The sequence below is a fragment of the Numida meleagris genome, chromosome 2 (assembly GCF_002078875.1).
Source record: "Numida meleagris isolate 19003 breed g44 Domestic line chromosome 2, NumMel1.0, whole genome shotgun sequence".
In the NCBI taxonomy this organism is placed as follows: domain Eukaryota; kingdom Metazoa; phylum Chordata; class Aves; order Galliformes; family Numididae; genus Numida; species Numida meleagris.
This window is the reverse complement of record NC_034410.1, coordinates 44,606,398-44,622,694: the sequence shown is the minus strand read 5'-3', so window position 1 is coordinate 44,622,694 and position 16,297 is coordinate 44,606,398. Positions and strand designations below refer to the sequence as shown.

General features: G+C 40.8%; 1 protein-coding gene across 1 annotated transcript in view; it reads left to right on the top strand.

The window, feature by feature from the left end:
- SUSD5 (sushi domain containing 5) overlaps window positions 10,107-16,297 on the top strand; it is a 51,291-nt gene continuing 45,100 nt past the window's right edge. The window contains exon 1 of the mRNA XM_021388857.1: window positions 10,107-10,384. Within this exon, the coding sequence (XP_021244532.1) occupies window positions 10,291-10,384 (94 nt within the window). The 5' untranslated portion in view covers window positions 10,107-10,290. The remainder of the gene's footprint in view (window positions 10,385-16,297) is intronic.

The window sequence follows — 16,297 nt, the reverse complement described above, 5'->3', positions numbered from 1 at the left end:
TAAGACTGCTCTTGCAGTACCTCTCTGACTAGTAAAAGAAGTATGAAATACTGAAAAAATAAACATTCAGAGGCACAGAACATTTGCACATGCATTCATGTGCAAAGCTCTCATGCAGTCATCTCTCCTACCCTAAGACTGCTTGTCTTAGTAGTAAGTATTTGTTGTGTTCCAAATATTGGCTCACCACCTGGGCCAGAAAAAAATACCAAGGATAACATACAGACACTGAGTGAGACCAAAAAAGATTAGTCAGATAGAGAAAAGATGGTGTGATAAGTGCACTATGAACACAGACTACATGAGAAGGAACAGATCTGATTTTAAGCCCTATCAATAATTCATGACTATTTTAAAATTGGCTTTAGTAGCTTGGTCAGCAGTGCCTCAGCAACTGAAATTAGATAATATTTATTGTATAATTAAATCCTGATTTATTTATTCAAATATTTTATCAGAGACCTTATTAAATAACCTTCCTATTCCATAACCCTTTTTTTTTTTTGACAAATACTGAGTTTTAAAAGTTGTTTCATTTCATACTTTAATTATCTTTTTAATGCCTTTACTGAAAACTATTGCATGTGCATGAGGTGCACAGAAAAAATATCAAAGTTCTTCAAGTGGGAAGGCTTAACCACAAATCTAATTCTGGAGGTATCAGCGTACAATGAGGTCTGCAACATTAGATCAATGTCTGGAAATCACCTACTGCCAGATCCTGAGTTGTAAAAATAAAGAAGCAAGGGAAAATGTTCTCCCCTTTTTTCTCTCTCCTTTTCTCATACACCCGCAGAAGTACACTCACCCACACATGTGCATATGCATGCATGTATGCACGTACGCACAAAAAGCTTCTGTCTTGATTCAGTTTGCGCAGCTTCTTTGTACCATTACAAACTGCAGATGTTCCAGACTGCAGAGGAAGGTCCAATTTCATTTGAAAATGATATATATGATATATATACTAATAAGATTTTATATATTAAAATATTTTAATTTAAAAGGTTAAAAGTCATCTCCTCAGTAGCAGTATTCCATCCCTAGAGTGGCTTGGGAGTCCAGAGTTATTTTCTTCATAGTTCTACTTATAGACCTAAAATTACCAATTCTTTGAGGATACACAGTGCTGATTTTTCGTTTACCAGGTGAGAGAGAATGCTTCTTTTTTAAAAAAAATAAATATTTTTGCATCAAAAATATCCTGGGTACTTCCACTGCTAAAAGTGTATGTTTTTATGTCATTTTAAGTTTAAAGTAACATTTATATATATTTTCAGTACTTTTAAAGCTAATAATTCACTACTATTTCTGTAGCAGGTAATAAAAATTGTTGATTGCAATGTTAGTAGTCATGCAAGAGCTGATACACCAATTACAGTTTCTCACATTATTAAGCTCAAACCCATTTGCAAGAGTGCACCAGTCCAAAGAGCTGACATTAGCTCATAGACTGCTAATTCTGGCTGATGATTTTGGTACGCAAATTACGTTGCTGGCCTACGCTAGTTGTCGTGGTGTGTAGGGTGTACTTTAGCAGCTTAAGTTTTAGTCAGCTCCTGAGGATTAGACTTGATCTCAAGCATGAACGTGAACTTTGAAAGTTGTGGATGGTATTTGGCAAGTAGTGCAAATATGGGTTGAATATTGTGTGTCTGACCTCTCTGACACAAACTAAAGGGTTGCATTGAAAAGGAGAACATGCAAGATGATGTTCCCGAAGTGTAGCATAGCCATTGTAAAACTAAAGGCAGACAGGTCTGCTTTTGTAAGTTGCTTAGGTATTCAGTCTTTGAAACAACATTCTCAGTACCATCATGCAGCCCAGCCCAAGTGCCTGCTGATAATGCTCAATCCCCGATAACCATCACCTTGCATGGGACCTTGACAATGGTTTTGAGTCAAATGCACTTTTCTTGGCACTGTGTCTGTCCAGAAAATGTGGCTTTGCTTCTTTAGCTTTCTCCTCCAGGAAAGCTAAATGTCAGTGTGAGACTCAGAAACTGGAGAGCTGGAGAAAAGTTGCAGAAGAGAACCTGGTAAACATTTTCTGAAAAGATGGAAAGCCACACTGTGGGCAAGAATGTAGGTGGCAGATTGAGAGAACAGAAATTAGCTTTCCTCATCATCACTCAGAGACAAATAGCTTGATCTTTTTGTTTCTAACCTCTTTCTTTCCATGCTTCAGTTCTCCAGATTCCCCCTGTAACTTGGTACCATCTCTATCTGCATGAGCTTTCCCAGTATCTTCTCTGTTGTGCTTATTCCTCCAGCAACCTGTTGGAGCGGGTCTAGGGGAGGACCACGAAGATGGTCAGGGGGCTGGAGCACCTCCCCTGCAATGACAGGCTGGGAGAGCTGGGGCTCCTCAGCCTAGAGAAGAGAAGGGTCTTGGGATGATCTCATATTAGCCTGCCAGTACCAGAAGGGGTCTACAGGAAAGCTGGGGAGGGACTTTTTATAAGGACATGTAGCGACAGGATGAGGGGAAACAGTTTTAAACTGGAAGAGGGTAGATTTAGACTAGATATTAGGAAGACATTCTTTACTGTGAGGGTGGTGAGACACTGGAACAGGTTGCCCAGTGAGGCTGCGGATGCCCCCTTCCCTGGAAGCATTCAAGGCCAGGCTGGATGGGACTTTGAGCAACCTGGTCTAGTGGGAAATGTCCCTGCCTGTAGCAGGGGGGTTGGAACTAGGTGATCTTAAAGGTCTCTTCCAATCCAAACCATTCTATGATAGTACCTAATGTATAAAACTCAGTAGCTTTACGCTCCAAAATTTCCGCTCTCCTTACCTGACTGACTTGGAGAGACCACGAATGTGTGAAAGAGGTCAGACTGAAAGATAAGTGTGCTAGAGGAAGGGAGGGAAGGAAGGGAAGGCCAGGAGTGTAGAAGAGTATTTTCTTCCCTCTCTGTTTTCTATTTGCCTCATATTCCCTAATGCCTAACCAAACAGCGTTACTGACCTTAATAATGGTATGGCTATCATTTTGAAGATGTCGTACATCTTCATCTCACTTCATCCACTGTTTAGAAACACGACAGCATTATCCTAAGTGTTTTGGTGTGTTTGAACAGTACCATTTTCCTCAAGTGGAATTAGGAAAACAGCTCTTAAGGGTTTGCATGAATCTCTGCTTAGAAATACTACTGCTTAAGTGCAAAGCTCTAACAGAAGTTCTTGTACATGCTCTGCAGTCTTCAAAATGTTGAAGCCAAAACTCATTGTCTAGGTACTGTTTATATTTCATGACTATTCCTTGTTATTTGAGACATCTGGGTACTGTGATAGCTTGCTAGAGAAGCCTTTTGCCTCACCGGGTCTCTGAGATCTTGTTGGCTCAGCCACTTGTCCCAGCTTGACCTCGAATTCCAAGCACAGAGGTTTCTCAGTTGTGCTTTGCTCAGAGGGACACTTGGTCAAATCCTCAGCAGCTGAGAACCTGTTATGAGGACCAAAGCCATGGCTTGAGCCTCATAAGCATGCAATAAATAAACTTTAGTTGAATCATTCAATATTGAAAAGTTCTGGATGTTAGATGGGCTGAATTTCAGAGGCTTGTTGTTTAAATGACTACAAGTGAACTGGTAAGTCACTCCTGGGAGGCAAAAAATATCAAGTCTGTTTAGTCAACGTGTAGATTTTTGACCTTGAATGTGGTCAGTTTTTAAATGCCAGCTTGGTTTTATGGCAAAGCCACTGGTCTATGACACAATATCCAGTTCCTGTGTCACATGCAGCACTAGAGGGCAGAGCTAACAGCTAATGAGAAATTAAGGATGCCTTAAGGTCCAGGGAATATACCTTATAATGCAGTTAAATAAACTTCTTCTAGGAAGTAGCTGAAGAACCAGGCTGAGACACAAAAGCCAAAATATGAGGTGGCTGGTAAAATAAATGGTAGATTAATTGCTGCACTGAAAACATGACAAATACTACAATCATGGCCTTGCGTATCCCCCAGGCTCTGTTTGAGAGCCCTCGCAGCTCTGAGACACACTGTTCCCAGCCTTCAGCAGACTCACTTTGTGCACATTTACCAGCCTGTGTTTGCAAATGGAAGGACTAAGCATGTCACTCTGTGAAGTGAAGCTGAGGTGCTGGAGCACAGCTCTGCTGTAGGAAGCAAATGTCCTGGCAGGTGCCACACACTAGGGAAAGTGCCTGGAGAGGCCTCTTCCTGCTCGCTGCATTCCAGGACCTTGGTGTGATGGGGCTCACAAGCACTCAAGATGGGAGTGGGTGGAGGTGTGTGGGGACCTCTGGTGAATGCTGAAGTTCAGATGCTGCTTGTCAGCCCAAGAGTGCGCGGAACCACGGAGCCATGCACCCTTTGCACCATTATCACAGGTAGTAAAGCCCAGCTTACACGGTTGGGAGGCCTTCATGCTGAAATGGGTTTGCCTGAGGTAAGAGATGGTGAGGTTGAACAATTTCTCGCAGACTCAGGATATTGTTAGCAGAAATGGGAGTACGAAAAAGAGGGCCCTGAAGAAATGTCTCCCAGTTAGACTAGTGGAGGAAGGGCAGATATACGAATGCTTTAGGGTTAGTCATGGGGCTTGCAGGCTTGCCAATGTGCTCTGAGGAAAGAGGAAGTTGTCTGGGCATCTGCAGAGGATGTCAGTAGCTTGACCAAGCACTGGCACAAGTTGCCCAGAGGGTCTGTGGAGTCTTGGAGATCTTCAAAAACATGGTGAATGTTGGAGGATGTGGGAAGAGGAAGGTAAAACTGTGAAATGGGAGTAGTTCACCTGCAAACAGACAAGGGATATCCAGGCGAAATATTAGATTCTGTCTTTACTCAGACTTTTACAGATGCCCAGAGAGACCCAAGAGAAACCACTTGGCTAAACTTCAGTACCTTTTGCACTGCTGCATACCTTTCATCCATTAAACTGCTGCAAGGTTTTAGAAAAAATGGAGAGAAAAAAGTAAAAATTCCAGCCTCCTGCTCCCCATTCCCAGCCAAATAACGCCAACCAAGAACACTCAGACCTTTGCTTTACCTCTGTTCGTCGAGAAAAAAATGAAGCTCATTTTGTGTATCACTAATATTGTGGCTGCTGTTTTATGGCCAGATATCTCTGTTCTTTTCTCGAGACTGTTCAGTCTTCAAGAAATGAAGTGTGATTTTTACAGTTTGCATGGCAGTGATTTATATGGGGGTCACGGCCTGTCACATGACAACACCTGACCCCACATAACATGATGTAAGTGTAAGAATTGCAGTCTTTCTCAGGGTCAACAGAAGCATGACACAGGTCCCAGTGTTCAACGCACCACCCACAAAGCAGGACATATATCTTTTTCCTCTTTTTTATTTTTATTTTTTTGTCAGCTCCCTGAATTACTTTCAGGTAGTTCTGCACGTTTCTACTTTTTCATTTAATTAGGTGCAAACACTCTGTATAAATAAAATAAAAAGATCCCTGCAGCTAGTAGACTGTTGCAGACTGCCAGACACTGAAAAATGTTTGTCTCCATTACTGTTGCTTAATAATTCAGGTTTTATAAACAAAGAAATCTTTCTCTCCTTTTTTTTTTTTCTTCCCTTTTCCAGTCAGCTTTTGGGGGCTAAAAGCATGGATACAGCTGTAGAATAAGTTTGGATCCCCATAAACACTAGGTGTACTATCAATGAATATAATAGATGTACAGTACTACCAGTGATTCCTGACTGCCTTTCAATTGCACAGACTCCATGTCCTTTAGGACACGTGAGCCACTGCAATGTTTGTATGTAAATGTTATATTGTCTACGAGGTATTTCAGATCCCTCTTCATGGTGTTTGGCAAGCTGAGTCAAAATTCTGTATGTCCCATTTCTAGAGGAGCTGAAGTCAGACTTTAAAAAGTGGACATCTCCCATGATAATGACATAGCACTACAAAGATATCCATAAAGGAATTAGTGATGGTTTACTAAGAGTGTGTCAGAATGGTGTGTATAGCTGATGAGCTCCATTTGTACGTGGAGACAAAATCGGAAGATGTTGTGTAACTTACAGGTTGACAGCTTAGAGAACTCCAGTACCCAAATCCTCGTGATTTCCACATTTCTTGCCGCTGTAGAGAGTGCAATCTCCAACATGACTGTCCTGTAGGAAATTAACTCCTTCATTACATCGACATACATCAACCAGTATCTGAAAGTATGGCTATGGTAGCTCTTACCTTGGCATGGATGTCACAAATGGTTGAGGAGTTATTTATCAGTGCCATCATTTCATGCAGGCTGTGCAGCTGAGTGTAGGACGCAAAGCAAAATATACACCTCCGTGATTTCTCTATGTACGTCCTTTCAACTTCATCTGGGGACAATGCTCCAGAAGTTCCAAACGATGTGATAAATTTTGATAATCGTATTTGTTAGAGCAATTTAATCACCACGTCACTTGCTTTTGTATTAATTAGTTCTCTTTCTTAAAAAAAAAAAACAAACAGGATGTTAAGAAAACCTTAAGTCTATAATCCATTTAAATTTATCTCTTCAGACTAAATTACTCAGACTGTCAACATCTGAAGCTTATTGATTAATGCAGGGTAACAAGTTAAACTGAACCTCATACTTTAAGAGAGAAGAGAGGTGTCTTTTTTCAGTACAGAAACTTTATTTCTATTGTCCTTTATTGTGATACGAAAAGTGACCTTTCCTTTGACTTTCCAGCATTCTTCAAAGGCCAAATTCACTGCCAGCTGCAGTACTTCAACAATTCTACCCAGCTTGGTTGGAAACAGCAGATGTTTCTGAGGGTGTCTATTTGCTCAAGGCCTTAGGATCTTGCACCCTTATCTTGCAAAGACTTAACATCATGTGTAAGAATTTGCAGAATTGTGACTTTCACACCTATAGTGTCTATATTATATAAGTCTTTCATGGTAGAAAGTAGATATTCCTAGTAGTAGAAACGAAAAGGCCAAATATAATAATAATACAGTCTCTATTGTAAGTACTTATTTTCACATGCTTTCAAATATGTCTTTGACCACCTGAATTTCTTTTAGATGGTTTTTTTGGTACTAAGAATCCACTCTTAACTTAAATGACATATTCCACTTGGGAATGTTTGTAGATGCTCTCCAGGTACTAGATGCCCAAAGTGTAATTGTGTGGTTTACAGTGCATGAGTGCTTAATGTGCATTGCATTCATATGTGTACGTATACACACTTTATGGCACCGTGCCTTCACGTGTCTTACTCCCTGTGTAAAAGCTTGTACACAGTGAAACAGTGTTTTATAAAATATCACTGTTGGCACATTCACTACTCCCAAGGCAGGCATGATCTATGAACTGTGTAAAGTTACACATACAATTAATCTTTTGTAATGTAATACAAAACATTGTACGTAATACATTGATTTCTTCAACCGATGTGTTACTATAGTACTGTGAATGCTAGAGGTTCTGAACAAATATTTATATCGTATCTATCCATCTTAAGATCCAGACCTCATTTTGAGTTCTCGGTGCAAACAAGACCAGTGTATAAATGCAGGATTTTTACCCAATTCATGCTGATTTCAATGCAAAACAATGTGCACATCATTTCACTACAAAACCTGATCTGTTCAATTTTATGTAAGTTTTCCAAAATACACTAGGAACAAGGGTTTTTGCCTATTGAAATATTAGATTTGAAGGACAACTGGTTTGCAGTGATGCACTTACTTCCAGGAGTTAATAACTGGTAAGCATCCCTACCTTTCCAAGCTTACAATATTAATTTACAGATGAGACGGGATGAGAGGAAGAAGCCGGTTCACTCTACCAACTGTTAACGCCTTCAGAAAGGAACATATCCCGTGGTCTGCTGTAATTCTTTGAAATCAGTGAGATGTTCTGTTCAAGAATACAAGCTGAGATTTTCCAAGACATGAGCCAGAGTGGCAACATGCCTTTACATATATCAACACAAGAAAATGATCCAATTATAGAAAAATAAATCAAGCAGACCTTTGGAATTTTAGATGGAAATCTAGAAGATATTGCCCTTTCCCACAAATGCTTTGGCCAATCCCTTGGGGACAGCAAAGGGCAAACAAAGTTGTCAGCCCCATGACAAATGTCAAGGAAACGTGGAGCTACTGCTGTGGTCAAGTCAAGTTTCGTTTCACGTCTATGTGTCTTGCTGTAACTGGTTACTCAGTTTCTTGAAATGTCTTTGCTATCTCACTGAAAGTATATAGATCCAACATCTTCCTTCTTCTTTTTGTGCCCACTGATTTTTAAAACAGATGTAAAACAGTTGGAATACCAGAGAGTTAAAAACACACTCTACGCCATTAGCTAAGTCACCAGTAGAAGAAGCAGAAAAGTTCAAAGAATGCCACAATTTTCTATTTCCTTTTCTGTCATGTTAATTTCTGCAGTACACAGCATACAATTTCCATTGGCACAAAATGCAGTTATGTAGTTACAGCGCACTAGCTGTTAAGAATATGGTAAGCACGAAGCTGCCCTTCCTTCTAATTCTGGAGGCGTTCCTTACAAGCCTTTGGTTGACAAGACAATGCAAAGAAACCTGCTGCCATCTGTGTTCTTTGAATAAACAGAAAATTCCAAGCTACCTGTCCAAAACCTTTCAGAGTGTATATTTGCACCGTGTGTATATCTAAAGAGTCACAGAATCAAAGAATCACAGAGTTGAAGGGGTTGGAAGGGACCTCACCTCTAGAGATCGTTGAGTCCAACCCCCTGCTCAAGCAGGTTCCCTACAGGTCACACAGGCAGGGGTCCACGTGGATTCTGAGTACCTGCAGAGAAGGAGACTCCACAACCTTTCTGGGCAGCCTGTTCCAGTGCTCTGTCACCCTCACAGTAAAAAAGTTCTTATGCATATTTGCGTGGAACTTCCTATGGAAAGAGGCAAAGATTCCTTAAAAGTCACCTGAATCAAAACATTATCGACCCAGATTCATCAAACATAGGTATCAAAGCTTCCCGTACAATGGTGCTATTGCTTGCTTGAGTATTATAGAGGGAGGTTCATAAGCTTGAGTCATTCAAATTAGACTGAAAATAGCATTTGGCAGGCTCATCATGATCAGAAGATGTCTACATCTGTCTAACAGCACCTTGCCCTTTCTGCCACCAGGGTTGTGGTGGTAGGGGGGGTTGGGTTCCTGCTCCTGTTCTTGGTGGCTTGGAGTTTCCAGCAAACTGAACATTTTTGCCCAGCTTTGAATTTCTAAGGGAAAAAATTTTAAGAAGCTGAAATAAAAGCAAAATAGGATGGGAATATGAAAACAACATTTCTCAGCTCTGCTCAGTTCCAACAGCAACACAAAACTATTCCGTTTATATATTTAGCGAAATAAATCCTGGCATCACCACTCGTATATTTCCTCTTATTGTGGGTTATTTTTTTTTTTTTCAGTTTTGTTTGGACAAATTTAGGATGAGTGGGAATAAGGGACAGATGTCACTGCTGTAAGTGTTGATGGGAGCTGGAAACTCCCCTCACCAACTGCCTCCAGCCCTGAGGAGCACCAGCCCGTTCCTCTGGGTCAGGGGCACTGATGAAGGGATGAAGGGCAGTGTTTTGAAGCAGACTCCCATTTTGACCTGTGGTTCCTACTGCCCTTCCAGAACCTGGGATCTGGAGCAGCAGGATTAGCAGTCCCCATCCTCACCGAAGCTCCGCTGTCACGGTGCGGTGCCATTTGCCACCTTTCCTCAGCCCTTACCTGCAGACCATCACTCTTGCTGTGGCAGACCCTGACCTGAGACCCTAAGCAACATGCTGGCTGCTTGCACCGCGCAGAGGAAGCACTCCCCACTCACCCCCCCATCCCTGTGGGATGCACAGCTCCATCTACAAACTCACCCCTTCCCAGTGCCAGCTATCCAGCTGCCCTTCTCCCCTCAGCCAGGGTTTTCTCCTGCTTGTTCCTTGCCTCGTCTTCCCTTTCCCTCCCTCCCGGTTTCTGCATTTCTTGCACCGCTGGCTGTTTACTGACAGGGCAATGTGACTTTTCGCACCGGCTCTCGGTGCTCGCTGCCCTGCCGACTGGGCTGGGCAAAGCCTCTCCCCAGCCCCAGCTGGCCGGACATCTCCCCCCACCTCCCCTCCCCTTCACACCCGCCAAGCGACAGATTCCTCTCTCCCTCCCTCTCCCTTTCTTTTTCCACCCCTCCCGCCTTCAGCACAGACCCAAGACGCAGGATCCCGCCGAGGGAAAGCGGCTCCTTGAAACCATCACCGCAGCCCGTGCTGCTAAGGAGGGAGAGGAAAACCTCCGCACCGCCTCCTGCAGCGGGGGGCTTCGCGGCGGGGCGATGGCTTTGGGCTCCCGGAGGTCATCTCTCACCTTTGCCTGGGGTGTGGGACCCGTCTTCTTCATCCTTCAGATCATCTCCGTTCGGGCTGATGGTGAGTCCCCACTCCGCTCGGGCTGGGTTGCTGGGGCTGGAGGGAGAGCTCTGTGTTCAAATGTGTTATTGAAAAATACAACAACAACAAAACTAAACCAACCTTTCTTTTTTAATAAGAAACTTAAATACACGCCCCAGTTTGGGTTAGGAAACGTCTGATTCAGAGCTTTTTGAGACTCTACAAATATCCTGGGGTTAAGCAAGGAAAGGAAATAAGATCCCAGAAGGCTCAGATTGTTTTATTACAACAAAACGACAGGATAGTGACCTTTTCCAGGGGAAGTAAGGATAACAGAACAAAGCCAGAACACAAATAAGAAGCAGCAGCTCTCTCTCTCTATTTTTTTTTTTGTTTTTATTCATAATTGAAAATACCATTTATCTGAACAACTTGCACATCTGCCCAGCTGAGATGTCACCGAACATCGGCTTACACAGGCAGGTGCTGAGGAAGGGGAGACATGAGGCTGAAGGCTTCTGCTCACAGCGTTTTCGATTCGGTACCATGCACTCAGGATGACGGCTGGCCCTCCTGTGTGCGAGCCTCACCTGCTCTGCACCGCTGAGGGGTTCGATCGGAGCACACCCTGGGCTGAATCACCATCGACTGCTTACTCTGCAACATGCTCGCTGACGGTAATCCCGAATGGCAGCATCCTTTGCAAGCAGCCCGTTCCCCTTTGAATAATTAAGCCCCCCTGATGATGACCAACTTGCCTTAGTGATAACATTATTAATTTTTAAAACAACTGTTTCTTTCCCTGGGAGAGCAGCGATGAATGGCCACATTTATTTTCTTTTTTTTTTCATTTTGCAGCTGCAATAGATTTATGCCTGATCTCAGGATATTTTTTTTCAGAACAGTAATCCTTTACCACTGATGTTTACTGCATTATGCCGGAGAACAGTTCCTTAACATTACAGGGCAATAAAAACCTCTTCTTCTTGTTCTCAGAGCATTTTTCCTCCTCGGCTGAAATTTATGTCATCTGGTCACAAAATATGGCAAAGGAAAGGGGCAACTTCATCCTGCTGCTCATTGCTACCACTTGGTGTGAAATAGCAGTTATACACCAGAACCTTGTCTTGTAAATTTGAAGAAAATAACTTTTTCTTTAAGAATAAAGCAAAAGAAATGCCTCAGATGACCCCACTGTGTTGCAGAAGGCAAAACTGCAGTTCTGATTTTAGGAAGTTCTCCTTCCATAGCGAAATCCCTCTGAAATGAGGAAAAAATGCATCACTGTGGATGGAGGTTTTCCACATAACTTCCCAAAGGTGACAGGACAGGGATAATTAATTTGCCTTTGCTAAGAATGCTTCATCTGAAAAATACCCTTATCTTTTCAGGAACACCTCCCAGTTTGTTTTGTTTCTGTAGAATTAAAGGCATCTTTTTGCTTTCTAAACAGACACACTCTCAGAGAGAAAGGGGAAAATGCTGGAGACCATTTCGAGGCAGAGTTCATGACAGATTTCAATTGACATTCAACAGTTTGTCAAACTTGCTTGTCGTGGGGCAAAGCAGTTTTAAGAATTAAAGGGTAGGACCTATGAAGTACATTATGATTGTCAATCGTTACTATAACACTGCTGTTTTGGTTTTTATTTAACTTTAAAATGTCATTGCTGAAAATGTGTAAGTCCTCTATTAATGTGCTCCTCAGCGTGTTCTCCTGGTGTTAGTATTCAAGCGAACAATAGCAGCAATGTCTAGTGAACCATCTGGCTTAATATGCAGAAGAAAACACTTTATTTGAACTTAAAAATTTACCTCTACACCTAAGTTTACGCATTTAAGAAGATCTGAGAGTACCAAACAGTAGAAATACTCTCTTATATAGCACGTTTGAGTCTGATCCAAACAGGAAACCAGTTTCTCAGCTGTGGAAATTTTAGGTAAAAATGCAACTGTGCTACTCCCTGTTATATGCAAACGTCACTTAAGTGACAAAGGACAGCTCTGGGCGACATGTGTATGTATTTGATACTTTTAACTGAAAGTAACTGAATGTTTTGCAAAGGGCTGAAAGGATTTTGACTTCACCTTGTAAAAACCCAATGAAATCCGGACTGGCCCCTGTTACAGGCAACTCCCCAAAACTGCTTAGAATATATTTCCCAAAGGAAGACTTTCGCTTTATTATCTCACACACAAATAATGACAAAGAGTAGGCAGTAAAAGTGGAGACCATTGGGGTCTGGTGAAAGTGTTGAAAGCCTTGAAGCTTAATTGATCTCTTTTGACTAATATTTGCTGCAACGCGTATTGCTGTAGAGCAGATAGACTCCAGAAAGACAAAGATAAATGCCTAAATAGAAGATAGCTTTGTTTCGCTTTGCAGTTTGCTTTTTCTGCAATGGAAATATGCTTGTTCACAGCTCTGGAAGTCAGGGTTGGGCACATAAGGGTCTCCTCAGGGCTTGTTCCTGCTTGGACTTACTCTGGTGTAAGCGTGCAGCAGGGTAGTGCTACTACTGCCAGCGCAGTTACTGCAGAGTGAGATAGGTTGTGGAAGCGAGTCAGTAAATACGGCTCAACATTCAGGAGTTGTTCAGCCACAGCAACCACTGGTGGGTTCCAGATTTGTGAATGGGAACCACACAGCCAAATAGCATTGCTGTGTAATTTCTTCTCAGTCAGAACCAACTTTAAACTTCACCTTTATGAAGACAAATGTTTTAATTATGTTCTTGTGATTGTAGCTGTTCTTAAATACACCAGGGCAAACGGAAACTTTTTGGAATATCTTTGCACTGGGATAAGAGAACAAGGGTCTGGCTTCATGCATGCTGTACAAGAGTCACCTCTGCTTTTCTCAACTCCTTCTTTTGTCACTACTATTAAAATATAAATAGGTATGAACCATAGTTTTCTGCAGAATACTTGCCTGAGAATAAGTGTGTGGCAGAGAATTATTGCAATTTATTTACCATAGTGATACACACCTGGTTTGAGAAATGCACAATTTTAATTAATTTACTTTACAAATTGTTTCAAAGTGGTCGTGTTCTGCTGGCTCAGTTTTGGGTTATCTACAAGACCTATTGGCCAAGACAGTCACAGAATCACAGAATCACAGGGGTAGGAAAGGGCCTCTGGAGATCATTGAGTCATTTGTTAGTGAGCCCACACCGTAACTGCAGAGGTTGCAAGTGAAGGATTATGAATCCAGAAGGCCAGGCATAATTGAGGATCTGACTGTACTTCTGATCTAGAAGAAGATTTGTCTGATGCTGAGAGTAGAATTTTACTGATATTCTAATATTTCTCAATGTATTGGAGCAGTTTGATATCACTTCAGTGCTCACACAGCTGCCCTTCTGCTACACCCCATATACAGGCTAGATACAGTACTCCAGGCTTGTAGGTAAGAAATCTCACACTGGTAATAATTAACTGGTAATAATTAAGAACTTCTTCCCTATAGGATTGCTGTTAAGCAGAAGTCAATGGGCAGAACTAGCTATCAAGTATGTTTCAATAAATAAGAAAAAATGAAACAAATTAAGTACCTGCTCTGAAAAATAATAATAAAAAAGAATAATCTGAAAAACAGCAGTAAGGAGCAGTTTTAGATCTGCAAGAAAACTGGACAATTTTAAGAGGAAAAAAACCTACTATAGTCTTTCTTTATGAAAAAGCTGTAAAGAAAGCCAAAGGAAAAGGAAAAAAAAAGTGTGCTTCTCTTCTGCTGTCTATATACAGTTGCATTTGAGCAGCGGGTGTGTAAGCAATTTGGGTCCTACTTGCAAACCAGCTAATATGTTTGTATGTTGCAAAAATAAATACATAAACAATTCCAAATATTTGTTCCTAAAGCCTTTACTAACATTAAAATTTAAGTTCAAACTGAGCTTAGCTGAGGAGGAACTCAAAGGTGACCTCCACATTTTTCTACTTTTCTGATGATGCAATATTTTAAGCAGTTTGAATTAAATAAGACATCATTGGTTTTATTTTCTCATGGAAATAAACTCTACATTCATGAACATTCTGGTAGTTACCCAGATCCCTCTCTGCAACTGTACAGTTTTACTGAATCCTCCACCCTTGCTATTACAATCAAGGCCATTGTTACACAGAGCCATAGAAATGGAAATTAAATTGCTTTTGAAGTACAGAGTTGAACTTCTCTTCCTCCACTCTCCTTTACCTCAATTTGAAGACTTTAACATTTAAGTAAAAATAAATCAGTGTCCAAATATGCACGTCTTTCACCACATTTATTTTGTTGAAACTGATGAGGTTCTACTGTTTGAGCTAGTAACACATCATCATATCAGCACAATAGGCATGCCTTTTAAAGCACATCACTTTATATTATTTGTGAGAGACAACTCTATTTTAAAGTATATTTGGTTTCTTCAAGCACGGTGCAAGTCCTCTGAAGATATGGAAGAATCAGAACTTCAGTGGGCTTTGAACAGTGCTTATATTCCTCAGAAGAACTTGTTTCATTTGTTAATGTATTAGAATAAATTATCCAACTCTTTCCTCTTGGTAACGGAGAGAATTCTGTTAATTCCACTGGGATCCCTAAAAGTAGGAAGGAGTAGAGTTTGGACTCTTCTGAAGTGTCCCTTTCTGTGCTTTTCTATATCTGATTATAGGCAGCTCTTCAGTCTCTAAAGCATAATAAGGTTCAGTTGTTAGAAGCTGAGTGTAGCAAAATTTGAAACTGGAAATAAGGTGGAGTGAGAGTAATGAACCATTGGAACAGTTTACTATAAAGTGTGCTGTAAATTCTCCATTACTTGGAGTCATTGAATCATGACTGGATGCCTTTTGAAAAGACATGCTCTAGTTCAACCATGAATTTTTGGACTTGGTGTTGGAACTACAGTGGGAAATCTACAGTCTAGTTATGTAGAAATTCAAACAAGGTGATAAAAATGAATCCTAGAGACCTTGAGATCTGTGGCTATGTTTTCAATCAGACTATACTGGGGTACTCTTTAATAAAAACTATACTCAGCTATTGCTTGTTGACAAAATTTTAGTGCCAAACAATAATTAAAAAAAAAATAGATTTATCTATGTATCAAAATAGAATTACAATTCTGTAATAATAGCGAGCAGATGACAGTAGAGGCTGCCCGTATAATATATTTATTGAATAAATTTCAAGTTGTGAACTTTTATTGAGAACTGTGAGTTCAGCTGTTAATTAACAGTAGGAAGAATTATGTCTTATCATTTATGTGTTAGCCTTGAAGTTAGAACTTCTTCATTAGTTTCAAAGGGAAACCCGAAAAAACTCTATGATAAGGGCATTTTTCATTCTGAAACTGGAAAACTCAAGTTGTATATTAAGTCTTCTGAGAAAGGTTATTTCCATGGATTTCTAGCTTGAGCTTGAAATGAGAGACTGGCTTTGTTTGAAACCTTCAGAAAAGTATGTCGAGTTTTCCTAACAAGTTTCCGTACCACCTGTCTCATCATTACACTATGGGAAGCAGGAATGTTACAGGCAGAAATGAAGGAAGAGCATTGGGAAGGAGCTCAAACGTGGTGGCTGTTGCACAACTGTACGCTGTCAGAGTGTGTTGAACAGAGGTGTGATAGCATTTGGATATTTCACAACACATGTAGTAAAATTGACTGTGTATCACCAAGTATGAGACACTTTTTTTTCTTTATTTTAATTGCAAATAGCAATGATAAAAAGTTTACAGATATTTTACCCTTAGGTGCACAGCTTCAAAATCAGACCACCTTTGTGATTAAAAGTGAAAATAATCAGTACAAGAATGTTTCAAGCCAGTTAGTAACACCAGTGTAAGGTGCAGTGCTGTCGTCTTAATTATTTAAGGGGATTTTCTATTTTGATGTGCTTTTCCCTGTTACCGTTCTAATATATCTCCTACATATTTTTTCCCTCTAAATGCCCCTCAGTAAAGTGATGCT